The 27,068-nt window shown below is 36.2% G+C and overlaps 1 protein-coding gene across 1 annotated transcript in view; it reads left to right on the top strand.

Annotated features, from left to right (window-relative positions):
- Window positions 1-27,068, top strand: part of LOC127449575 (eyes absent homolog 2-like) — a 62,541-nt gene that overhangs the window by 28,832 nt on the left and 6,641 nt on the right. The window contains exons 6-13 of the mRNA XM_051713102.1: window positions 2,615-2,691; window positions 3,064-3,244; window positions 3,524-3,663; window positions 4,265-4,348; window positions 12,435-12,524; window positions 21,822-21,880; window positions 23,704-23,864; window positions 25,994-26,108. Coding sequence (XP_051569062.1) covers window positions 2,615-2,691; window positions 3,064-3,244; window positions 3,524-3,663; window positions 4,265-4,348; window positions 12,435-12,524; window positions 21,822-21,880; window positions 23,704-23,864; window positions 25,994-26,108 — 907 coding nt within the window. The remainder of the gene's footprint in view (window positions 1-2,614; window positions 2,692-3,063; window positions 3,245-3,523; window positions 3,664-4,264; window positions 4,349-12,434; window positions 12,525-21,821; window positions 21,881-23,703; window positions 23,865-25,993; window positions 26,109-27,068) is intronic.

The following is a 27,068-nucleotide window of genomic DNA, read 5'->3' as shown; positions in this document are numbered from 1 at the left end:
GCAAAAAAACCCTATTGTTATCAAGTGTTTTTGTTTTTTTCCATTTAAAATTGTCTAAAAATAAATTTACTTGAGAAGCAACATATAAGATATTTAGACTTGCTTTAAGAGAATATACCTTAAATATAAGTATATTTTTTCACTTGGATATACTTCTGCGAGTGCAGTAAAGACAAAATATACTTCTATTCAAGATCTATTCTCTAAAAGCAAGTCTAAAATCCCTAAATGCAGCTAGATTATAACGTGATGGCTCCCGACTTATTGAATCATAATATATGTGTCACTGTGCATTTCTTAATAAGAGAGAGTTTGTTTTTTGTGAGTTAAAGATGGATCGAAGTAAACAGAAAGGTGAGAGAGGGTAGTCTTCGCCCCATTATACACGGCAACAAAATATGTTTTTGATTTGTTTTTGTTTTGGCTTGTTTTCCAATATAAATATCTAAAACTCCTTTAAAACAACGTACATTTACTTTAACAGCTATACTGCAGAAGAAAAAATTGTTATCTGAGAATGTTGAATATAATATTTAAAATACTAATATTTTAAAATATCTAAAAATCCTTTAAAAAAAGATGCATTCACCTGAGAAGCAGCATATAAGATATTTAAACTTGATTTTAGAGAATAGATCTTGATTATAAGTATATTTTGTCTTTACTGCACTTGCAGAAGTATATCCAAGTGAAAAAATACACTTATATTTAAGATACATTCTCTTAAAGCAAGTCTAAATATCTTATATGTTGCTTCTCAAGTAAATTTATTTTTAGACAATTTTAAATGGAAAAAAACAAAAACACTTGATAACAATAGGGTTTTTTTGCAGTGAAATTTTTACTGAATTAAACTTAATAAAAATTATTTTTTCCCTTTAATTCAGTGAATGTCATTTAGAGGTATTTTTAAAAGATGATTTTGTCCTCTTTATTGTTAGTAAGCACGTTTAATACAACCTTTTAAGTCGGGCACAAGCTGAATAATGAGCTAATGATTAATCGTTGCAATAATCGCCGAATAGTCATTCTAATAATCGTTAGATTAATCGATTATCAAAATAGTCGTTAGTTGCAGCCCTAATACTCACACTACTCATACTTTCGATCTACATCACCTGAAGCTGTTTGGAAAGTTTAAAGTGTGTCTGGACTGTGAGCTGTGTCTTCTTCCTCTCCTCAGTCAGGCATGAACTACAGTGCTGCTCTCATGCGCCATCAGTAGAGTTTGATGTGATCTCATGTTACATTAAATGAGATCAAACAACTATTTGACAACTACATTTTTTGTTGACAATTTTTTATTGACGTTGTCAATAACGTTGACTAATCATTTCAGCCCTGTTCTGAAGCTATATGATAGGTGTGGGTGAGAAACAGAACAAGTGCTTTTGTACAGTAAATTCTACCTAGTTGGCAGTGATATGCACGAAGAACGCGATTCGCCAAAAACAAAAAAATATGAAAGTGAAAGTGGAGATTGATAGTAAAAAATTACTTAAGTATTGATCTGTTTCTCACCCACACCTATCATATCACTTCTGAAGACATGGATTTAAACCACTGGAGTCGTATGGATTACTTTTATGCTGCATTTATGTGCTTTTTGAGGTTCAAAGTTTTGGTCACCATTCACTTGCATTGTATGGACCTGCAGAGCTGAAATATTCCTCAATAAATCTTCATTTGTGTTCAGCAGAAGAAAGAAAGTCATACACATCTAGGATGGCATGAGGGTGAGTAAATGATAAGATAATTTTCATTTTTGGGTGAACTATCCCTTTTAGAAACAACATTGAGACTTTTTTTTATTTTTTTATAGAAAAGTTGTAGACCTTTACTTTGAGAAAGCAAAATGACATTTATTTCCTGTCTAATTAGCCTAAACAGTGAGTTAAAGGTGCTGTAGCCGATAACACATAATTGTGTATTATAGTGATTTACTGTAATTCATAAGCATCTCGAGACATCATTTACAGTAAAATCGTCTGCTCGTGAAATGGATGGATTTCTAATAGGTCTGGGAAAACGCAGTTACTAAATCTTGTGCTGTATCTCGCCGGTCTCGTTTGATTTATAGGCGAATTCCAACAGGAGACCTGCTGTAGCTTGAAATAAATAACCAGTCGCTGTATGCCAAAGGTCCTCGCGTTTCACCACTGTGGATGAAATCAGAAACATGGCCCGGCGTTCTCAGCGTTCTCCCGCTTTTCTCTCCCCCTTTGAAGACTTTTCGTTCGCCTCCTTTGAGATTTCTAGCTGTTTTGGCAGAGTCATTTATCTAGGGCAGGTTTCAGAAAGAGAACAAGTGGAAATATGAAGGGAGAGAGACAGGGATGGAGAACTTGAGGCCCGGAGAAAGACATTCCGACTGGAAGTCCGATAGCAGAGACGGATTTGGTCTCGGCTTCACATTGCCCTTCTAACCTGAATTGTTTTAGCCCTCATAAATCAACCGAGTTTTCCTGAGCCCTTTAAACGTGTCTATATTTCACAAGTCATTCCGTGGCCGCTGCCCGTTGTGTTTCCTACAACGTGTTTGTGTTGGAGCAGGTATTCCCGTCCAGTGTGTACTAAGTATACTCTTAAAACCAGCTATGTTCTTGTTTTTCAGGCGGCAGCATTTCTTCTGGAATTTTCCAGGGTGCAAATGGCATCACAGGCTCAACACCATTCAGTCCTACACAGCAGGTGGGTCAAATGAATAAAAATGCATCACGCAGCAACTTAAGTGTGATGTACTACAACCATCCTTGCAGACTAGGGCAGAGTTCGGAATTGCATACAACCCATTCTACTCGTACTACTTCTGCCATATCTATAAATGGCAGAAACAGTAGGATCAGTATGGTAGTGTGCAATTCCGAACTCGGCCTAGATGTGTTGTTATGGCTCTGGTAAGATGTTTATCACAGCCCTTACTTAAAAGTAGGCTACTATGGTAGTACTATAATTATATAGCATTATTATCATTATTGAAACCAAAAGACACATACAGTAAATACAAATAATGTGCTTTGTAGAATTTAGTACTATGAATATGTATTTGTTTGTCTCTCTTAGGACTTCTCAACATATTCTAGCTACAGCCAAAATCAATATTCACCATACTACAACACACACTACAACAGCCCATACATTACAGCCAGCAATATCACGCCATCGGCAATCACCACAGCGATACCCTATCAGCACACAGAGCATCCTGCTGTATCGACCAATCACAGCCCGGAGTCCCAAACAGGTAATTATTCTTTGGTGAGCAATTTTAAGACAGATATATGTACTTAAGGATAATGTATTATATTACCACAGTACATATAATTATTTTTGAGTAACTTAGGAAAATACTTCATAACATAAAATAAGTTATGAAATACTGCTATTTTTTTAAATACTGAGTTGTTATCCAAATAAGTTACGAAATACTGCTAACTTAAGAAATTCAAGACTGGCTTTGGCATCCATATTTTTTGTCTCTATATGACATGTCATCACATGCATGTGTATGTATGTTCAACAGGAGACTACCAAGCTCCCACGAGTCCCCCAACTCCAGGAAAAGAGCAGGAAAGCGGTCCGGCTCGACGCAGCTCAGACGGAAAGTTGAGAGGCAGGAAGCGGGCGGGTGACCCCGTACCCCCTCTGGACTCTGACATTGAGGTACAGCCGCTGACTCTCATGGTGTCCCTTACTCAACGTCTTTCATTAACATTCCTGTGCACCACACCACACAGATTACTTTCACATCCAGAACTAGAGTTTTACAATACATTTACATTTACTCACCCTCCATGCCGTTCCAAAGCTGTATCACTTTTTCTTCTGTGGAACACAAAAAGAGATGTTAGGTAGAATGTTCTTACTCTACTCTTTTCCATTTACTGGAAGTGAATAGGAATAGGGGCTCTCAAGGTCCAAAAAGGACATAAAAGTACCCAAAATTAGCATGCAATATGCAGTTGACTAAAATTGTAATATATATCTTTACCAGACAAAAGAAATTAGGAAATATATGTTTTTATTGTTTTTTTTTTTTTCATATAGCATGAAAAGAGATGTAGAACAGAACTTTATTTGAATGTCTGCCCATAAGCGCAGAAATAAGTCTTTATGACAGACTAAAATGATCAGCATTCATTATCATAAATACAATACTGAGATAATGCACAGGGTTTTGGAGTAAATACAGTGCTTGTCTAGTAAGCAGATTAAATTTGTGCTCATGGTCACAATGTCTGTGTGTGTTTGAATGTGTTTGTAGAGAGTGTTTATCTGGGACCTGGATGAAACCATCATCATTTTCCACTCGTTACTCACAGGGACATTTTCCACACGCTTCGGCAAGGTATGAACCAGTTCTCCCACTTTCAACACTGAACTTTACTTTCTCAGATCTTGAGTGTTTTAGCCATTGACACAAACTTAAAAACAAAAAACTAATTAAAAGAGGAACTGAAGGCATTAAAGTGATTACACTACATTTTGAAGAAATATATACATATATATATATATATATATATATATATATATATATATATATATATATATATATATATATATATATATGATGTATATATATGTATATATATATGTATGTTTGTATATAGTATATATGTATGTGTGTGTGTATATATATACAGTGTTGGCCAAAAATATTGGCACCCTTGTTAAATATGAGCAAAGAAGGTGTGAAAAATCTTTATTGTTTATCCTTTTGATCTTTCATTCAAAATATTCACAAAAAATATCCTCTAATGGATATTAAACAATTGCAAACACAACACAAGTTTTATCAAAAAACAAATATTTTCGTCAAATATATGCATGGCACAATTATTCAATACTTTGTGCTACCTCCCTTCGCCAAGATAACAGCTCTGAGTCGTCTCCTATAATGCCTAATGAGGTTGGAGAACACCTGGCAAGAGATCTGAGATCATTCCTCCATACAGAATCTCTACAGATCCTTCAAATTCAGAGGTCTATGTTGGTGGACTCTCCTCTTCAGTTCACCACACTGGTTTTCTATGGGGTTCAGGTCAGGGGACTGGGATGGCCATGGTAGAACCTTGATTTTGTGGTCAGTGAACCATTTTTGTGTTGATTTTGATGTTTGTTTTGGATCATTGTCCTGCTGGAAGATCCAACCAGGGCCCATTGTACTGTAAGCTTTCTGGCAGAGGCAGTCAGGTTTTGATTTTTTTATCTGTTGGTATTTGATAGAGTCTGTGATGCCACGTATCCGAACAAGATGTCCAGGACTTCTGGCATAAAACAGCCCCACAACATTAAAGATCCATCACCACATTTAACTGTGGGCATTGGGTGGTACTTCATCTCTGTGTGCACCAAACCCATCTCTGGTGTTTGCTGCCTAAAAGCTCTTTTTATGTTTCATCTGACCATAGAACCCGGTCACATTTGAAGTTTCAGTAGTGTCTGGCAAACTGAAGACGCTTGAGTGTGTTGTTGGATGAGAGCAGAGGTTTTTTTCATGAAACCCTCCCAAACAACTTCTGGTAATATAGGTGACTTTCTGACCTCAAGACCCAACTAATTTCTGTTGCAATTCTCCAGCTGTGATCCTGGGAGAATTTTTGGCCACTCGAACCATCCTCCTCACTGTGTGTGGAGACAATATAGATATATATATATTTTTTTCCCCTTTTCACCCAGTTTGGAATGCCCAATTCCCAGTGTGCTTTTAAGTCCTCGTGGTCACGTAGGGATTCGCCTCAATCCGGGTGGCGGAGGATGAATCTCAGTTGCCTCCATGTCTGAGACCATCAACCCGCACATCTTATCACGTGGCTTGTTGAGCATGTTGCCACAGAGACATAACGCGTGTGGAGGCTTCACGCCATCCACCGCGGCATTCACGCTCAACTCACCACGCGCCCCACCGAGAGCGAGAACCACATTATAGCGACCACAAGGAGGTTACCTCATGTGACACTACCCTCCCTAGCAACCGGGCCAATTTGGTTGCTTAGGAGACCTGACTGGAATCACTCAGCACACCCTGGATTCGAACTCGTGAACTCCAGGGGTGATAGTCAGCGTCTTTACTCGCTGAGCTACCCAGATATTTTACTCTTAAGAAAAGTATGGTATGCTCGTATGGTAAGAAAATTCCTACTTTTATTACGGAATTTGCATACACCATCAGGGGGCAGTGCATCTACGTTAAACTACGTACATTTTTTTAATGCGTAATTTTTGTATAATTAATTGCACTAAATTAACACGTTAAATCGACAGCCCTAATATACTGTATAAACATTCCATTATTGCCCAGGAAAACAGACACAGTCCTTTTAACACATGTTGGCATAATAGCAGAGCCTGTTGTCACACTATTTGGGGTAAATTGTAACACTGTCATTAAACAAGATTTTCGGCTACATTTTATCACAAAACATTTCATGAAACCATAAAAAGTGAAAGGTAACATAGAAAATATCAAATGATCACATCTTTGTTTTGGACAAAGGAAACTGTAATGAATCATTTGTATAAAATTATAACATAAATAGTAAAAAAATGTGACAACTTGCCCCAACCTGACATTTGTGAAAAACACCCTTGTCATGAGAACTTTGTTACAATCTACCTTCATTGCATATATGACTCATTGTAATAATATATATTATTATGTTGTGTAACAATAAATTAATATTATTAATTTTGGTTTGGATGATAGAATTCACCAAATTCTAATTTGAGATTAGAACTAGGTTAGATTAGAAATATTCACTTGAAGTCTTATAGTTTCAGACATGTAGCCCTTCTGACAATTTCGCCATGTGACAACTAGCCCCGATCGACTCTATATGGAGGCAAATTTCAGCAAAATTATACAGTACATTTGATAATTACATTGATGTAAAAAAATCATTATATTAAGTCTGACTTACTATTTAAATTTATTTACGGCCCTAAAAATGTACTTATACGTGACAAAACCATCTTTCATTCCATTATCTTTCATAATAATATATAAAGAAGAATGTTTTCATAGCTGTTGTTGAAGAGTAATGTGGCTAGCAGACAGAATACAGAGGAAGCAAATGAACGATGAACTTGTTATTTGACCCCTCTGATTTGATTGACGGCACATGAACTTCTATGCAATCTCCAGGCAGCTGATGAGGGAACAATGGTCATGTTTCTTTTTCTTGGCTCACGATGTATTTGGAATTCCCACGATCCCTTGTGGATTTGATGTGACACGTAAGAGGAACGCCTGGCCGAGTTGAGCACGAAGCTCTTTAGATTTTCTTTCTGAGGATTGCAGAAATGCAAGCGTGACTAATGTGTCTAATTTCACATCCAAGGAAAGGAGGAAAACTCCAAAATAGCTTATTAGTCTAGCAGGAACCTGTGGATATAGCAAATCAAAGAAAATATAACTTCGGAAATATAACTGAAATCGGGCTCGAGTTAAAGAGATAGTTCAACCCAAAATGAAAACCAGGGTGAGTAAATGATGACAGAATTTTCCTTTGTGGCTGAACTGTTCCTTTAGCAACAAGTTTGATTTGTTTCATGACAAAGCCGCTTACAATCAGACAAAGAACCGTGATTGCATTAGCTCAGATTTCATGTCTTAAAGTTAAAGGATATCTGTCTTTACCTTGCTTTTGAATACACTCTACATGTCAAGCTCATCAGCCCATCACTGTAAACAACCTGTTTTGGTTGTGCTTGGCCCAAAGGCAAGACCAGAACTACTGTTGAATTACTGTTGAAAGACGCCGGTTTTTAATGTGTTTTTAAAGCTGAGGTGAACGTCAGAACGTGTTAACATTTTTGCTTTCCCATTAGAGGTGTCATTAATCATCGTCAATATGAACACCTGAATTTACACCTGAGGCAATGTTTTTTCCCTTCTATATTGTCTGTGCCCCACATGGCAAAGATATACAATTAGTTTTACGAGGAGTCTCGTTAAAAAATATTCACACTGTTTTTTTGTAATTGGTCGACTAGCAATGTCTAGCGGTGTATGTACATGCATCACAGGAGAGTGACCTCGGTGTCATTTCCAGCGCATCTCAAATTCTGTAATGTGTTTAATAGAATAATGACACTGTTGGAAATGACATTTTTAACGTTTCTGAAATAAAATGACTGACTCTTTTGTTATGCCAAGGAATTTGATGTAACCTAAATACACACAATTATATACATTTACAATCATTTTGCATATTTTGGCAAAATGACAGCTTGACTTGAAATGACGACCAAATGTTATTTTCCTAATTAGTATTTTTGTCTTGTTTTCCAGTAAAAATATCTAAATATTCTTAAAACAAGATTTATTTACTTCAAAAGCAAAATGGCATAAGATATAAAGTCTTGTTTTCAATTTAGTAAACTTTATGATGGGGAATCTGCCAATGGGGTATGAAAAATACAAATGATATTTCCCTTTGAATTAATTTAATTTCTCTTACCCCATTGGCAGATAGCTTTTTCTTGTTTTTAAGCATAAACCTCATTAAATTGAGTTAGATCAGTCTGAAAACAAGACACAATATCTTACGCCATTTTTGCTTGTCAAGTACATTTATCTTGTTTTAAGAATGTTTAGATATTTTCACTGGAAAACAAGACAAAAATACTAATAAAGAAAATTATTTAGTGCAATGAAATATTCTGCTCACAAGTGATATTTCCTTTGATTTTTCATTGTTTTCAAATTGGTTAAAGGGATAGTTCACCCAAAAAGGATTTACTCACCCTCATGATATCCCAGGTGTGTGTGACTTTCTTTCTTCACCAGAACAAATTGGAAGAAAAATAGAAAAATATCTCAGCTCAGTAGGTCCTTAAAATGCAAGTGGATGGTGATCCGACTTTTGAAGCTCCAAAAATCACAGACCGTCAGCATAAACGTCATCCATACGACTCCAGCGGTTAAATTAATGTCTGCTAAAGCGACACTATTTCTTTTGGTGTGAAAAAGATCAGTATCTAAGTACTTTTTAACTATAATCCATCACTTCCGGTCAGCAGCAGTATGCATTTGTGATGTAATCACATTGGCATGTTCACATGAGAACTGACGCTCGTGCGTCACAGCCGGAAGAGCAGCGCTGTTTACAACTGAGTAAGACAAACACTGTACAAAAGCTTTGTTGGTTTTGGTTTAGATCTGTATTTGTATCTGTTTGTTTACTCACAATGATGCATTTGTTTGCTTATCCTGGATGTCTCAACCGAGAGAAAAACATGAGATTACGTCCGTAACATGCCAACATTACATCACACGGAAGCGATGATTTGGAGTTAAAAAGTACTTAAATATTGATCTTTTTTGCACCAAAAGTGATCGTGTCACTTTAGAGGACATTAAATTAACCACTGGAGTCATATGGATGACGTTTATGCTGACTGTCTGTGATTTTTGGAGCTTCACAAGTCTGATCACCATCCACTTGCATTTTAAGGACCTACTGAGCTGAGATATTTTTCTATTTTTCTTCAAATGTGTTCTGGTGAAGAAAGAAAGCCATACACACCTGTGATATCATGAGGGAGCGTAAATGATGAGAGAATTTTCATTTTTGGGTGAACTATCCCTTTAACAAGTACACTAACTTTTGAAAAAACTTTTATGTTTTTAACTATTAAGGGCTAAATTATTTGGTGTCGTGGAAATTATGCCACAAATGTGGGACAGGCATCATTTTTGAGAAACTGATAGACATTATTTTCACACAATAAATATAATAATATGGTTTATGTTTATTTCACTCTTCGTTTAGATCAGGGGACGGGAACCTATGCCATGCGTGCCAGCATTGGCACACAGAGGGGTAATCACTGGCACATCAGCAACGGCGAGAGAGGAGTAGACTATTTTATTCATATGAAATTCCGCGCCTGCATTCCAGTCTACATCTTGATGTAATCCTTCCTCATAATCACGTAGTGTGTTTTTATGAGCTGAATGGGAGACTAAACAAAAAGTTAAAATGTGGCGAGTTTGTAGAATACCCAACAGGCTCGTGCAGCGCCTGCAAGCCATTCGCGCATCACGAGCCGGCAGCGCTTCACTTTCGGGTAATCGCACGAGTAAATGTGCCTGCTTTGCTTCGGTCAGGCTGCGTGGATGACAGCCTACATTCATTGTTTCATTTGTTTCTTTTTGCTTTCAGAACAACACGTGATGCAATAAGGAAAACACCACTATTAATCCTTGAGATTTTGCATACAGGTACAGCCTCCTTAAACCACGGTCACACTCAAAATGACTTTAAACGATTAAAAGAGAAAACATAAACCCACTTCGTGGGGTTCAAAAATGTGAGTCTATTCAAAATATTAATTAAACCTGGAAATAAAGTTTTAGGATTTTGCAGGTAAAAGGGCTTAATAGTTGATCAGCTTGTGATGCACGAATGTCTCGCGAGTCTCATCACACTTTAATAGTGTTTAATCTCCCATTCATCTGATGAAAACACGCTGCGTGATCATGAGGAAGGATTACATCAAGATGTGGATTGAAATGCAGGTGCGAAAAACTTCATATAAGTAAAATAGCCTGCTCCTCTCTCGCTGTTGCTTGCGTGCTAGTGATTACCCCCTGCGGGATTTTGAAAAATGTATGACATAATATAAGAAATATTTAACATTCCACACAATTTCGTGATCAGTCATCAAATAAGCAAATTTGTGACTAACTGTTACTCATTTTGTACAAAAGGACAGTCTTTTTTTCATTAAAGCACTTTCACAAGATGCTCTGTGAAAATTCACATGCAAGATTTTTCACATTTGGGTTTTGTACAAATTTTTCACTCAAACTTTTATGTTGATAATATAATTATTTTTTTTCTCCCGTTTTCTCCCCAATTTGGAATGCCCAATTCCCAATGTGCTCTAAGTCCTTGTAATTGCGTAGGTCGATAATATCTTTTGTAATGAAAAATCAACGATTAAAATAGGAAAATGCAAAATAGAAAAATTTTCACAAGTGGACACAAACTTCGGAAAATCACATACATGCGTCGGCACAGCCATTGACCAGAAAAAAAAAAAAAAATGCCACTCCATGTCAAAATGGTTGCCGACACCTGGTTTAGATGATCATAGTTTTTAACATATAATAGTTTGTATTTTTTCTAGTGGACTTTCATAATTTAATGTTTAAAGTCTGGGTCTGTGACAAGGCGAAAACAGTAAAATCTATACATAAAATGCATTTGAAAAGTACCAAAATAAATGTTGAAACATTTGTAAGTCAATTTTAATGTTATCTTCAAATAACAAAATAAATAAATAAATTATATATATATATATATATATATATATATATATATATTTTTTTTTTATAAAGTTTTTAAATAAAGAAATAAATTGGCTAAAGTATATATGAGGATAAAATATAGAACTAATATATATACAGTGTAGTATATATATATGGATAAAATATAGAACTATATATATATATATTTTTTTATTTTTTTTATTAAAGATTTTCATTTTGAACATTCATTTCAACTGGGCTGTTTACAACATATACTCATAATATGTTTCAAACATATTTTTAACCATATGGGACAGCTGAGGAAAACCACACATCTTTAATCTGTTTTAACATAAACACTGAACTATGTAATTTTAGCTTCATTACTGTTTTCCATTATCTATCCCAAAATCTGTTATGCAACATTTGTTCCTAAATAAAATCTTTTATTCTTAATATTTTATTGCATTTGATTGCCATCTGCAATAAAGTCGGCCTTTATTGGCGGCAAATTATGGGTTATTATTTTAATTAAAGCAGGAAACACTCACTCCAAATTCACCGTACCTGTGCCCACACCATTCTTTAACAGCGTTTAGGCTCAGAGGAAGAGACAGATGTGAATTAATCTGACACTAACCTTTGGCTGACACCTGCAGCTTGATTAACTGCCCAACAGAGGCTTTAGCGGCTAGTTACCTGGCATGAAACAGAGTACAATAGCCTATATTAGCTTGTAGCTTCAGTTAGTGAACACAACAGGGAGAAAAAAAAAACTATGTGTTCTGTGTGGTGAATTACTATTAAATCAATTGCTAAATGTGATTGTTTGCTTTTAAATTTCATGTATGTATACTTTTGTGTGCTAAACAATTTGCTTCTGTGTTGGGACGCCACTTGATGTAAAATCTAGTTCCTGAAGCAAAACCAGTTGAGAATCAATGAGCTACAATATACTTTCTAAAGATGAGAGTTCGAGAAATAGGTCTATTTGTAGCTTGACACACTTCTGTTTGAAAACCGCAGGAAGAAAAAACGGTGGTGCTGAGTGATTAGCATTCATGTTGGATTAAAACCTGTTCTCTAAAACACTTCTACTCGGTCTGAGATTATATAATCATCACTTGTCACTTTCTGAAAACTAATTTGACGTGCTCTTTATGTTTTGTTCTAGGACTCTGCCAAGGCTGTTTCTCTGGGGCTTTGGATGGAAGAGATGATCTTCAACTTGGCCGATTCGCGACTGTTTTTCAACGACCTGGAGGTGTGCTAATCTCAAAATCAATTATGAGTTTATGCCAAAATGTCAGAGCTTTTTTTTAGCCTTGATTATTAGATTTGTGGTCTAATACTGTAAAAATGGTGTCATGCGGCGTGAAAGAGGCAAGTTGTCGATTTTACAAATATTGAAAGGACAGTATAAAGGACAACTTGCTGGCCATTATCACAAAATAAGGACCCCGACGCAAAGTCGCTTATTGCACGACTGCAAAACCAAATAAATGTATAATTGAAATTAATTAAAAATGATTTCATCATGTGAGAAGAGTGTGCAGAGAGATAAAAGAGACATGAGACTAGTACAGCTATTACAGGAAATCGGCTGCCTGGGACAAACGGTCAATTAGACAGTTTAGCTCTCATTATAAAAAACATTTTCACCGCACGATGCCGCAAATTGACCAATCGCAATTGAACGTTCCAAAGAGCAGCTTTAGGGGCCGTTCAAACCAAGCACGTGTTTGTCAAGTCATTTTTATTTGTATAGCGCTTTTCACAACACATCATTTCAAAGCAGCTTTACAGAAAATCATGCATTAACAAAAAATGATATCTATAAATATCTATAAAGTCTTAGAGTGATCATTGTGTAGTTTGATTAAATATGATTGTGAATTGTGTATAGAAATTAAATAATTATTGTATTTAGAACCCCAGTGAGCAAGCTGAAGGTGACTGTGGCAAGGAACACAAAACTCCATAAGATGTTGATTACAGTAATGGAGAAAAATAACCTTAGGAGAAACCAGGCTCACTGTGGGGGCCAGTTCCCCTCTGACTAAACAGCATGAATGTAATGCCAGTATTAGTTAGTTATATGCAATGCAAGTCATGGTTTAAGATTAGTAAACTAAGTAAGTGTTAAGGGTCAGTGTTTATATAAAGATTTTGTATGAACTGTTAGATTAATGACTAATGACTTTGAAGTTCATCCTGGATTAACTGCAGAAGTTTATATTGATGCACTTTGTTAGTTGGCTGTTAAAGGCTTTTGTTGGCAATTACAGTTTTTGTTGATCGCATTGGTACTATTATCGCAAGTATGTGGTAAAACCTCACAACTCTTATTACATAACTCCAAACTCATCACACTTGTAACGCAGCCAGTCTTACATTCAAAACTTGCCATTGTGCATTCATCTGGATTGTAAACATCTCTCAGCACACAACCATTGAATCGTGAAATGTCATGAGAACATGTGGTTTAATCACCAAAACACAACATGATATCTTTTCAGTTTAGTTGTTTTAACTACCAGTGAATCCAATAACAAACAATGCAAGATACATGTTTCAAATCGCCCTTAGAAGTGCTGAAGGTAATATACTACAGTACTGTAAAAGACAGATTACACAATTTTCACATTAGGCAATACACTTACATTTACATTACCCAATCATTTCCATAACATCTATTCTATGTGTAATCAAGTTGTGATCAATGAAGACTTGCAAATTGTGTTTTTCAGATATAATTGTAACATAGGTATACTCTCTATAATCAAATGTACACAGTTAAATAAAACAAATTAACTACATGAAAACATAACATTTAGTACACATTACATTAATTTGAATCAAGCCTGTCTTGAGCATTTGGCCATAGATTCTCGTCCACATCGCAGTGAATGCCATCACTGAAAAACCTTTTGGCATGGCGAATCCATGCTTGACATTGGTCTACACTGATGTCATCACATGCCTCATCCATAGCCTGAAGGAGGATGGCGCGCTCAAGGGGTTGGCTGTCATAGACCTTCCACCTCCATGCTGAAAAATATTCCTCAGTAGGGTTGAGGAAAGGAGAGTATGGGGGCAGGTAGAGGGTCATGAATCGGGGATGGGCCTGAAACCATGCTTGAACCACCTCTGCATGGTGGAACTTGACATTGTCCCACACAATTACATAGGTGACTCCTTCACCTTAACACGCCATCTCAATTTCACTGAGAAACTCAATGAGATGTGCAGCGTTGTAGGAGCCAGGTAATGACCTTCGTCCTACCACACCATCTTCAGAAATATCTGCGTACATGGAGATGTTTCCTCCATATTGTCCAGGCACTTGGACAGTGGCCCGTTGGCCGATGAGGTTCCGTCCACGGCGACGAGTTTTGGCCAGGTTAAAGCCCGCTTCATCAACAAAAATATATTTGTGATGGTTCACATCACATCAGGTAAATGTGTTTCATTGATACCTGGTGCCTCTTCAAAAGGCGGGCTACTGTTGGTAGGCTGATGGATGCCACATTGGCAAAGGTGTCATTGTTCTCCTCAATTGCCTGCTTTATTTCTGACAGCCGTGGCTCTCACCATTTCCACCACTGCCCACTCCTGCTGGTCGGTCAGCACATGGCCACGGCCACCACTATGGGGTTTTCTGTCAATTCTAAGCATAGAACAGATTATACTGTCAATAGATCATACTGTAAGAATACTGTAACATGTTTTATGAATTTACATGCATTACAATTTACTGTAAATGTAATGTTAAAGCATAGTACATATCCTCCAGACTTACCGGTTTTCTTGGAGAAAAGTTCAGATGATAGAATTGACAGTTGATCTTTTTAGATTTGGATCAACTAATCTGGCAGCCTCTGCCTCGGTTCACCACATGACCCACGATGATGGCCCTGACTGCATTAGAGACAACAGCTCTGCCTCCCTCTCTCTGACAACCAACCCTTCGATGGGCCACATGCTCACTCTCTGACCTCTCTGTTGGTGCCCATGCCCACCTCTCTGACCTCTCTGTTGGTGCCCACGCCCTCCACTCTGACTCCTCTGTTGGTGTCCACGCCCACCTCTCTGACCTCTCTGACCTCTCTGTTGGTGCCCATGCCCACCTCTCTGACGGATCCCTTGTCCACGAGCTCTTCCTATTCTTTTCTGTCTATCCTGCTCCATGTTAAAAGAAATTGCCAGTTTACAGCCCCCCACCCAGTTGTGGTTACCACTATGTGAAATCAATTATCAATAACGTATTCAATATGTGTGGTTACATGTAATTTAGATGTTCATACAAACACACATTTTATTTGTGTAGTTCTCGAAATCCATATACTGTATATAGCTGACAAACCAATTTAAAATCTATAGGTTTACCAAACGGTTCAGTGATTAACCATTTAGAGCAGTTGGATTAAGTGTTGGTCAGATGTATTTACGGAAATCAGAAGAGAAGCATATCAAAAGTATTGTGAGCATTGCATTGTGAAAGACGATTACTTAATATGAAAGGTATTTCTTTGATGACACACTGATTAGGTGTGGTGAAAAAGTTACGGTGTAATTTTGTGTGTTGTACTTAGTTGAACATGTGATTACATGTTTGAAAAAACAGCCTTTTTGATGATCTGTTTTTATCTTTGTACTAACAGTTGTGTGGTTTTACCACATACTTGCAATTAATAGTACCAAAGTGATCAACAAAAACTGTAAATGATAGTCTATGTATTCCATTTCAAGAGTGTAGTCCATCAGCAGACAAAGATGATGCAGGCAGAGATTAATGAGGTGCATCGCAGTTCAACCGGCAGGTCATTTTGGTGCGGTGGGGTCCATCCTAAATCCAAGTTTCAGGTAGTGGCATATGAAGTATCCGATGTCTTACAGTTGGAGTTGGCATCAGTTCATCCTCTAAAGTCAAAAGACTGAAGTGATGTCTGGTTAGCACCGGCTGTAGTTTGTCATCACTCAGCAACACGTAGCAGTGGAGTCCGAAACCAAGTAGGAACGGAGCTGGATCTGACCTGCTCTGGTAACTTTGGGATATGAATCCCAAGGTTGAGACAAGGAAACAAATAGAATGATATTAGCGTAGATGCCATTCAATTTATTGCAGAGTTATAAATTATGAGAAATGTTTCTGGTTCCAGCAGACCTAACTAAAGCAGCATAACTATGAATTGAGGGATAAATTAGGTGTATGCCTGGCTAAATAGATGAGTCTTTAGTCTAGACTTAAACTGAGTGAGTGTGTCTTAATCCCGAACAGTGTTAGGGAGACTATTCCATAGTTTAGGAAAAGGATCTATCTCCTTTTGTGGATTTTGGTATTCTAGGAACTATTAACAAACCAGAATTTTGCGACCGTAGTGAACATGATGGAATATAGCATGGTAGAAGGTCACTTAAGTACTGTGGAGTTGACCATTCAAAGCTTTGTAAGTAGTTAACAGAATTTTTAAATAAATACGAAATGTAACAGGTAGCCAATGTAACGATGATAAAATGGGGCTAATATATCATATTTCTTGGTTCTAGTCAGCACTCTGGCTGCTGCATTTTGAACCAATTGAAGTTTATTTATTGAACTTACTGGACATCCTCCCAGTAATGAATTACAATAAACTAGTCTTGAGGTCATGAACACATAAATTAGTTTTTCGACATCAGCAACAGAGAGTGTGTCGTAACTTGGCAATATTTCTGAGGTGGAAGAATGCTGTTCAACAAACATGATAATATCTGATAATATCTCCCAGAGGAAGCATATACAAGGAGAAAAGCAGAGGCCCTAAATCTGATCCCTGTGGCACTCCATACTTAACTTTTATTTGATTTGACAATTCCTCGTTTACACATACAAAGTGGTAGCGGTCTGATAAATAGCACCTAAACCATACTAATGCAAGTCCACTAATGCCAACATAATTCTCCAGCCTATTCAAGAGAACGTCATGATCTATCGTGTCGAAGGCAGCACTAAGATCTAAAAGCACTAGAAGAGAAATGCAGCCGCGATCATTTGTATCTCTGATAAGTGCAGTCTCTGTACTGTGATGGGACCTAAATCCTGACTGAAATTGTTAATATATTCCATTTCTCTGTAGAAATGAACATAGTTGGGAGGACACTACCTTTTCTAGTATTTTCGACATAAATGGGAGATTTGAAATCGGTCTATAATTAGCCAGTTCTACAGGATCAAGTTGTGGCTTCTTAATAAGCGGTTTGCTCACTGCCATTTTAAAGTTTCTTGGGACATGTTCTAAGGATAGCGAGGAGTTAATAATATAAAGAAGAGTTTCTGAGATTACTGGGAATACCTCTTTTAAGAGCTTAGTTTGTATTGGATCTGACATACATGTTGTGGCTTTTGATGTTTCGATAAGTTTTGTTAGCTCTTCATGACCCCTGACAGCGAAGGATTGAAGATGCTCATGAGGAAAATTATGAGATGCTGTTTTCTGAGGTGCTGTGACAGTTGATTGCATAACTCCAAATTTATTTCTGATTTCAGTTTTATAAGTAAAGAAATTCATGAAGTCATTACTATTGTGCTGCGACGGAATATCTGGTTCAGTCGATACTTTATTCCTAACCAATTCAGCCACAGTACTGAGTAAACACCTAGGATTGTTGTGGGTATTTTCTACGAGTTTGCTAAAATATGCTGACCTGGCAGCTTTTAGTGCCACTATCCTTCCATGCACCGCAAAATACCTCTAATTTTGTATTCTTCCACTTGCGCTACATTTTCCGAGCTGCTCTCTTGAGAGCACAACTGTGATCATTGTACCATTTCTTGAATGTTTGCACTAAAAAAGCTAGACATGGCGCAGTGAATGGAACAGATTGCAGGTGTGTCGAAATGTTTTTTTTTTTTTTGTTTTTTTTTAAAGAAAAGTATTTCGCCCCTCGTTTATTAAAAAAAAAAAAGTGGTTACAGTGAGGCACTTACAATGGAAGTGAATGGGGCCAGTTTATAAACGATGAAATACACAGTTTTAAAAGTATAGTCACAAGACGTAAACATTATACATGTTAACAGGATTTTAGTGTGATATTATAGTTTACTAACATTATCTGTGTAAATTTGTATCGCATTCCGATATTACAGGGTTTTGTTGTCATGACAATGAAGGTGTAATATAATATACAACTTTACACAAATTAGGTTAGTTAGTGATTTCATCACACTAGAATCATGTTGGCACATAAAATGTTTACATTTGGCTAACATTGCTTTTTTGAAACGTACCCCAGGTCAGTCAAGAACAGAGAGCCAATCATAACAGTGGGCGTTTACTGTCAAGTCTTAAAGGAGAAGCAGCACCAAAACTGAACATTTCTAACAGAGGGTCAGAATGAGGGTGGAAAATGATCATGTTTTTCAAATATATTACTGTTTTATATATTCCAAATATTATAAGTGAACCTCAAGGAACATTAAAATAAGTAAAAAAGGCATGTCATGACCCCTTTAAAAGACAAAAACAATTTCAAAGTTCTACTCATTTCCAGCCACTTGTGTGTTTGTTGATTAAAAACTTTGCCTAATTTGATATTGAGTCCAGGTATCAATGGTGTTGTACTTTAAATTTTGTTTAACACATTTATTTTACCGTATTTACATAGAATCGGCAGAAGTCCCACACAATCAGTAAATAATCTTTGTGGGTCTGATAATAATCTTTTAGATGGGTGGAGCTCACGAAACCAGTCAAGAACATGTTCGGGTAAAATGTGCACTTGCAAAAAAATATAAATAAATGTCACCAAAAAAATTATAATAAATAGAAACATAACATTTTCCCAAAACAGGCTTTGTTTTTTTCTTTAATTTCTTTCTTTCTTTCTTTTGATTTTCGGTTATAATTTGACCTGGCTATGTTCATGACAGGTTTCATGAAATTCACCCAGATGTTCATAATTAATGCATTAAACTGACCTGCACTTTACAAATTGACAATAAAATGCCAAGTCATTTTGTGACAAGACCTCGGGTTGCCCTCTATATGAAGAAAGGAGGTTATTACATACTTTTAAAGCTTTCAAGGAGGTGCAAAAACTCTTGACAACAATTGATTGGTTAATGATGGGTGTGTGGCCGTCAATGAAAAGAAAATTTGTCCCGGGGAGGAACAAGAGCCTGGGGGAGGAGGACACACACACACTATTATTACTTGAGCAGCTTTTAATGGCAGCCCCACACACACACTTCTGTTTTCCCTGTAATTGCCCTCAAATAGTCAAAGGCATCGTTTAGCATTCAAACACTGGTTGGGTTATCTATTCAAAATTGTCAGCTGGAGAACAGAAAACTGCCGTGGGCGAAATAACTGCACAGCTTAGAATCACAAACATGATTGATGGCTTAACTTACTCATTTGGAACATGATGGAGAAAAGTTAAAACGACAACAAAAAACAGAGTATGAGCAAAATCGTTCAGAAGTGAGAATGTAAATAGCTGAATTCACTGTTTTTAAAGTGAACAGTGTTTTGGCAAATCATAATGGTTGATTATTCAAGATATGAACATCTTCATAGGTCTAAGGGGCCTTTAACGTGTTTTTGCACCCATTTGCGCAGTTTTTCAATTGTTTTTCTATGTAAACGTGCTATATGAACATCTTTGATCATTGCCTTGCATCTCGCCGTGTTTTCAGCATCTCATGCAGAAGCGCCACGTTTTTTTAGATGAGGTATCAAGTTAAAAAGAACTTTTAAAAACACATCTTGAGACACCTGCGTTCTGGCCTATTCGTTGCGCTCTACTAAAATTTTTTACGTAAGACAGCATTTGATGTGAACAGCCCTGAATACAGTAAACAACATAAGTCTCCAGGGTTGTTCACAATGAACATGTTTTTGCATCCGTCTGCACTGGTGTTTAAATATTTATCTATGTAAACATTCTCTAAACGGACATCTTTGACCGTTGTGCCGCTTCTCGCGTTTTCGTCACCGTCTCACTGAGTAGCACTGCATTTTTTAGATGGCGTGTCATGTTAAAAAAAACTTTTTAAAAAGTGTCTCAAAACACCTGCGTCCTGCTCTGTTCGCGTCACTGAGTCTAGGTGTTTTTTAGTGTAATTACGTGCTTGGTGTGAACAGCCCTTGATACAGTAAACAACTTACGGACCGTTCACGCCAAATGCGCTTTGCTTCCGTTTGCAGTGTTTTTGATATTTTTTTTCTATGTAAACATTCGCTAGATGGAGGTCTTTGACTGCTGCATTTCGTCTTGTTTTCAGCATCTCGCAGAGGAGTGCCATTGACTTTAAGATGGCGTGGCAACTTAATTTTCATTTTTGGGTGAATAATCCCTTTCTGCCATCATTTACACACCCTCATGTCACTCCAAACTTGTATGAATTTTTTTTTTCTTCTATGAAACACAAAAGAAGATATTTTGAAAAATGCCTGTGTTGTTTTTTTTTTGTTGTTTTTTTTTGTTTTTTCATTCAATGAAAGTCAATGGGGTCCATTGTTGTTTTGGACCCCATTGACTTCCATTGAATGGACAAAAACAGTTCAAACATTTTTCAAAATATCTTTTGTGTTCACAGAAGAAAGAAAATCATACAGGTCTAGAGCAACATGAGGGTGAGTAAATTATGACCGAATTTTCATTTTTGGGTGAACTATCCCTTTAAAAAACCTTTAACTCTTAAAAACACATCTCGAGAAACCTGCATTCTTTTCTGTTTGTTTTGTTTTGTTTTTTTCAGTGCAAGAATGCATTTAGTTTGAACGGGCCCTAATAATGTCTTATTTCACATGTAAAAATACCAAAATGTGCCGGTCAGAGCACCCTAGCAACCGTATACCAACGCCATAGCAACTACATAGAGCACCTTTGAATCTTGGCCATGAGTTTTGCACGGATAAGCACCACTTGGGTTTTCTTCGTAAAATGTAAAATCTAGTTATAATTAATTACAGTAATTCAACAACAATAAAAGTCAATGGGTGTTCCCCATTATGACATAAAACATATCTGTGAAAATATGATGAAAAATGATACGAAAGTGTTAATGTCATTTGTCAAACATAATATGAAAGGCTCAGTATTTGTTTTGCATTGATTAGCGTAATTCAGTTAAAAGACTACATGTATACCAACCTAGATATATTATCAAATTTGATACGTTTCACTAAAACAACTTGGAGAAACGGACAAGATAAATATTTAAGTAAAGACCAGATGTTCGTATTATAAATAGGGCACTGCAATTAGCATATTTTGGCAGTGCTAAGTACAAAGCTTGCCAGAAAAAAAGCATAAAGCTTATGTGTGCTGTTCATTAGAGTCCAGTATCAGGTTTAGATTTCGTGCCGTTTGCGATCTTCCTGATGTTTTTCCCTCCAGTGTTAAAGGCGCCGGGATGTCTTGGGTCGTAGTAGCTTGTTCAAGCTTTGTTGTTGTGCTTCTTTTAATATTTCTCTCTCTAAATCGTTTCCTGAGGCACAGTAGAGTGTGAACCTTGCTCGGCTGTAACGTACCTCATACATATCTGCTAATCTGCTTCCCTTTCATTTCCCAGGAATGCGACCAAATTCACATCGATGATGTCGCCTCGGATGACAATGGCCAGGACTTGAGGTAGCGTATGATTTCCTTCATCTGGCGAAGTGAGATTGAGTGCAACAATAGGGGTATTTCTAATAAAATCAACATTATGTAGTGTAAAGTGATCCTTTTTATTTCTAAGTTAGTCTAATGGCATGTTTTATATCGGAGTTTTGGAGCAGGCCCTCATTGTGGTTCCAGACTTTATATGATGGCTATTAATCATACTTTAAGAGCGTGACAACAAAAATGAAAATTCCATTGTTATTTACACACCCTTATGTTGTATTATTTTTTTGGTGGAACACATTTTTTTTTCACACAGTTTTTTTCCATAAAACATTTCATAGTGAGCACATCTTTCAAGTTCCAAAAGACCAAAATAAAATGTAATAGTATCATAAAGGAATAAAATAAAATTGTGCACTATATTCCAAGTCTTCTGAAGTCATACGATAACTATGTGTGAGGAGCAGACAGAAATTTAAGTTGTTATTTATTGATCATTTTGCCTTCTGCCGTAGCTCTCAAATCAAATATAGCACTTTTATGAACATCGTATCGAGTTTGGCGTTAATGAAGTTTGGTGACTGACTACATATTTTATCAAAGTTAAATTATGAACGTAATTGGATCTCTTAGTGCTAATTTCACACAGTTATTTATTTTAGTCATCATTTTTGTCTTTTGATGAAAATTTCCTTTATTTAGTTAATTTTGTCAATATTTCATCATGTCATATTAATTAATTTTAGTCAATTTTACTGATTTTAAATTATTAAAACATCTATCAAACTGTAACAGACCGAATTTTAACCAAATATACAAAAATTTTGAAATATGTACAGTATAAATGACTTTTAATTATTTAAACATGTTTTAAACATTAAATATTAATGTTTAATATGTAAAATAAACTGTCTTATAAAAATAAGAGCATATTATTTCAATTAATTCTCTCCAGATTTTTCTTTTTTTCCAAAAATAAATAATAAAACAAACTAAATAATAATAAAATAAATTGCTCAGCATATTTTCATCAACAATAAGTTTTACAGGAATAGTTCGCCCAAAAATGAAAATTCTCTCATCATTTACTCACCCTCATGCCATCCAAGATGTGTTTGACTTTCTTTCTTCTACAGAACACAAATGAAGATTTTTAGAAGAATATTTCAGCTTCGTAGGTCCATACAATACAAGTGAATGGTGACCAGAACTTTGAAGCTCCAAAAAGCACATAAAGGCAGCATAAAAGTAATCCATACAACTCCAGTGGTTTAATCCATGTCTTTTGAAGTGATATGATAGGTGTGGTTGAGAAACCGATGAATATTTAAGTCATTTTTTACTATAAGTCTCCACTTTCACTTTCACTTTAAATGTTCTTTTGTTTTTTGGCACTTCACATTCTTCAGTTCCTTGATTATCGTTATGATGTGTCTTTTTCCTCTCAAAAAAAAAAAAAAAAAACCTTTGCCAAAGAACATTTGTCAGTTATTTAATTAATGAGATTAACACTGCTCTTAAATTATGATCTGTCCTGTAACAGACGGCTTTGAATCTCTGAATCTGAGCGTAGTTGAGCCAGAGTGTGAAAACTGCAGTAACAACAAAATCCACACTAAAACTGGTAGGGCAGTATTCCTTTAACATAATGGCGTGTTACTGACATATTGGGTATGAAACACTGTTGAGTTTTGAGGAAGGCCCTAGCTCAAGTTTCCGACATTTTATGATGGATATTAATCACACGTTTAAAAGAGTGTGAACAGAAATACTGGTGTAGTTCAGTTTTTGGTGAGCGTACAGCAGCTCTGAATACTACCGTACAGTATGTGTGTCTGTACTTGCAGCATGTATAACTTTGGCACGGACGGCTTCCAAACGCCAGCGGGTGGTGGCACGCTCTGCATGGGTTCGGGTGTTCACGGTGGAGTTGACTGGATGAGGAAACTCGCCTTCCGCTACCGACGCGTGAAAGAGATCTACAACATCTACAAGAACAATATAGGAGGTGAGTAAACAATGCTTTAGCATTTCAAACTGCTTTTTCACAAAGCTGTACAATCCTATTGAATGAGAGAATTCTATAGAAAAATCCCACAGACTCCTGTTGCGTGCAAAGAAAACTCGATTTTTATTGATACATCAACATTTCAGTCATGCAATCTTTTGTAAATACCTGACGAAAGTTGTGTGACCAACAAATTGCTAAATTAAAAAAAAAAATTATTCTTTGCAAGCAACAGCAGTGTGCCGGAGATTTTTCTTAAGGCTAGGTTTTGTTTTTAAACCAAAATGTACATTGGCCTTTACTTTATCTTTTAATTGTGTTTATGAATATTAAGAAATGTAATTATTTATTGAATATTTGTGTCTTTTATTACACTGCACATAAAAAATTATATTACGATATGCTTGAAATTGTTTGGTCCAAAACAATAAAATATCACATTATACAATTTTTTATGGAAACTGATTCAAAAATTTCTTAAGAAATTGAAGTTCCTTTTTTTTTTTATCTAAAATGAAATAATGGTAGACCTGTAGATCCAGAAGTAATATTATTTAAATATTATTTAAATAATACATTTATATTATTTAAAAATAAATATATGGACATACAGACATATATATATATATATATAATGTACAGATTTTGCTCTTATGGAAATAAATTGGTACTTTTATTCACCAAAGTGGCATTCAACTGATCACAGTGTATAGTCAGGACATTAATAACATGAAAAAAATACAATTACAATTTGAAAAAAAATACTTCAAAGAGTTCTCATCAAAAAATCCTCCATGTGCAGCAATGACAGCTTTGCAGATCCTTGGCATTCTAGCTGTCAGTTTGTCCAGATACTCAGGTGACATTTCACCCCACACTTCCTGTAGCACTTGCCATAGATGTGTCTGTCTTGTCGGGCACTTCTCACACACCTTACAGTCTAGCTGATCCCACAAAAGCTCAATGGGGTTAAGATCCATAACACTCTTTTCCAATTATCTGTTGTCCAATGTCTGTGTTTCTTTGCCCACTCTAACCTTTTCTTTTTGTATTTCTGTTTCAAAAGTGGCTTTTTCTTTGCAATTCTTCCCATAAGGCCTGCACCCCTGAGTCTTCTCTTTACTGTTGTACATGAAACTGGTGTTGAGCGGGTAGAATTCAATGAAGCTGTCAGCTGAGGACATGTGAGGCGTCTATTTCTCAAACTAGAGACTCTGATGTACTTATCCTCTTGTTTAGTTGTACATCTGGCCTTCCACATCTCTTTCTGTCCTTGTTAGAGCCAGTTGTCCTTTGTCTTTGAAGACTGTAGTGTACACCTTTGTATGAAATCTTCAGTTTTGTGGCAATTTCAAGCATTGTATAGACTTCATTCCTCAAAACAATGATTGACTGATGGGTTTCTAGAGAAAGCTGTTTCTTTTTTTGCCATTTTTGACCTAATATTGACCTTAAGACATGCCAGTCTATTGCATACTGTGGCAACTCAAAAACAAACACAAAGACAATGTTAAGCTTCATTTAATGAATCAAATATCTTTCAGCTGTGTTTGATATAATGGCAAGTGATTTTCTAGTACCGAATGATCAATTTATCATGATTACTCAAGGATAAGGTGTTGGAGTGATGGCTGCTGTCTAGGTTTGATCAAAAATGACTTTTTTTAAATAGTGATGGTGCTGTTTTTTTACATCAGTAATGTCCTGACTATACATTGTGATCAGATGAATTCCACTTTGGTGAATTAAAGTACCAATTTCCTTCCGAAACAGCAAAATCTGTTCAATATTCCAAACTTTTAGCTGCCAGTATATATATATATATATGTCAACTAATTAAACTAATTAATTGCAACTAATCGCATATATCAATATTTGCTATGCAGTAATTTTATCATGGTTAAATAATTTTATAAGATTTTTTAAAGAGCATTGTGCCTAATTACACCCATTAACTGTGGTAAACACTGTAGCCCACAGCTTCTCATGGATTATTGCTTTATTTGGATTGTCACCTGAAACAACATTCACGCATTAGTTTTGAATGCTGTAAGTTTGAGTTTGCTGATCAGTTGGATCTTTGATTTGTTCTGTGGATTATTAATCGTGTCTCGTGTGTGTTTTTGTAGGTTTGTTGGGCAGTCCAAAGCGAGAGGAGTGGCTTCAGCTGAGGCGGGAAATGGAAGTTCTGACAGACCTCTGGTTGACTCAAGCACTGAAGGCTCTCGCGCTCATCAACTCCAGGTGAGAAGTCTTAACAATACTCTTAGATGGAAAGTTCAGCCAGAAATGCAAATTGTCCTGGTGAGAAGTCTTAAAGGAATATGCCAGTTAAATACAACTTCTGAGTCAGCATCAGTGGCATGCTGTCCATTAGCATAATAATCACCATAATGTCAACTTGTCATCCAGTTTGTAAAAACAAAAATGGGAAAACTTTACAGGAAAGAATACTGGAGGGTTCATCTGTTTGTCTTTAATGACTAAGAAAGGAGTCGAAATCATTGTCTGTTATAATGGACAGCATGCCACAGTTGCTGATAAAGCTAAAGTTGTATTTCGCATGGAGTACCCCTTTAACAATAGACTTATTTTACAGCAAGTTACAGCAGTTTTGTGTCACTCAATCATAACGAGTTTGGCAAGCATATGACCTCGTCAGTATGAAGGATTGATGGCAGATAATGATTAATAGCACACCAAGATATTTCTGTTCACAGTTCCTTTGAAATTTCCAAAAATGAAAATGTGTCATCATTTCACTTACCCTCATGTTGTTCCAAAAACGTTTGACTTTTTTCTTCCGGATATTTTTTGGAAGAATGTTCGAGCTGTTCTTTTCCATACAACGAAATAATATATAAGGGGTTGACGAGCTCCGAGCAAGACATAAAAGCACCATAAAAGTAGTCCCTGTGACTTGTGCACTATATTCCAAGTCTTCTGAAGTCATACAATAGATTTGTGTGAGGAACAGAACAAAACTGAAGATGTTATTCACTGAAAATCATTTCTCTCAAATCTCATTTGTGCATTCGCATACTGGCGTCAAACAAACCAAATGAAATTGGTTCTCACTTGTCTCATAAACGAAGAGGACATTCTGCTAAATGTCTCCTTTTGTGGTACACAGAAGAGAGAAAGTCATACGGGTTTGGAACAACATAGTTAAATTATGACATTTTCATTTTTGGTTGAACTGTT

This window comes from Myxocyprinus asiaticus, chromosome 12 (genome assembly GCF_019703515.2).
Source record: "Myxocyprinus asiaticus isolate MX2 ecotype Aquarium Trade chromosome 12, UBuf_Myxa_2, whole genome shotgun sequence".
Lineage (NCBI taxonomy): Eukaryota > Metazoa > Chordata > Actinopteri > Cypriniformes > Catostomidae > Myxocyprinus > Myxocyprinus asiaticus.
The sequence above is the reverse complement of the archived record's forward strand: the minus strand, read 5'-3'. Positions and strand labels throughout refer to the sequence as shown.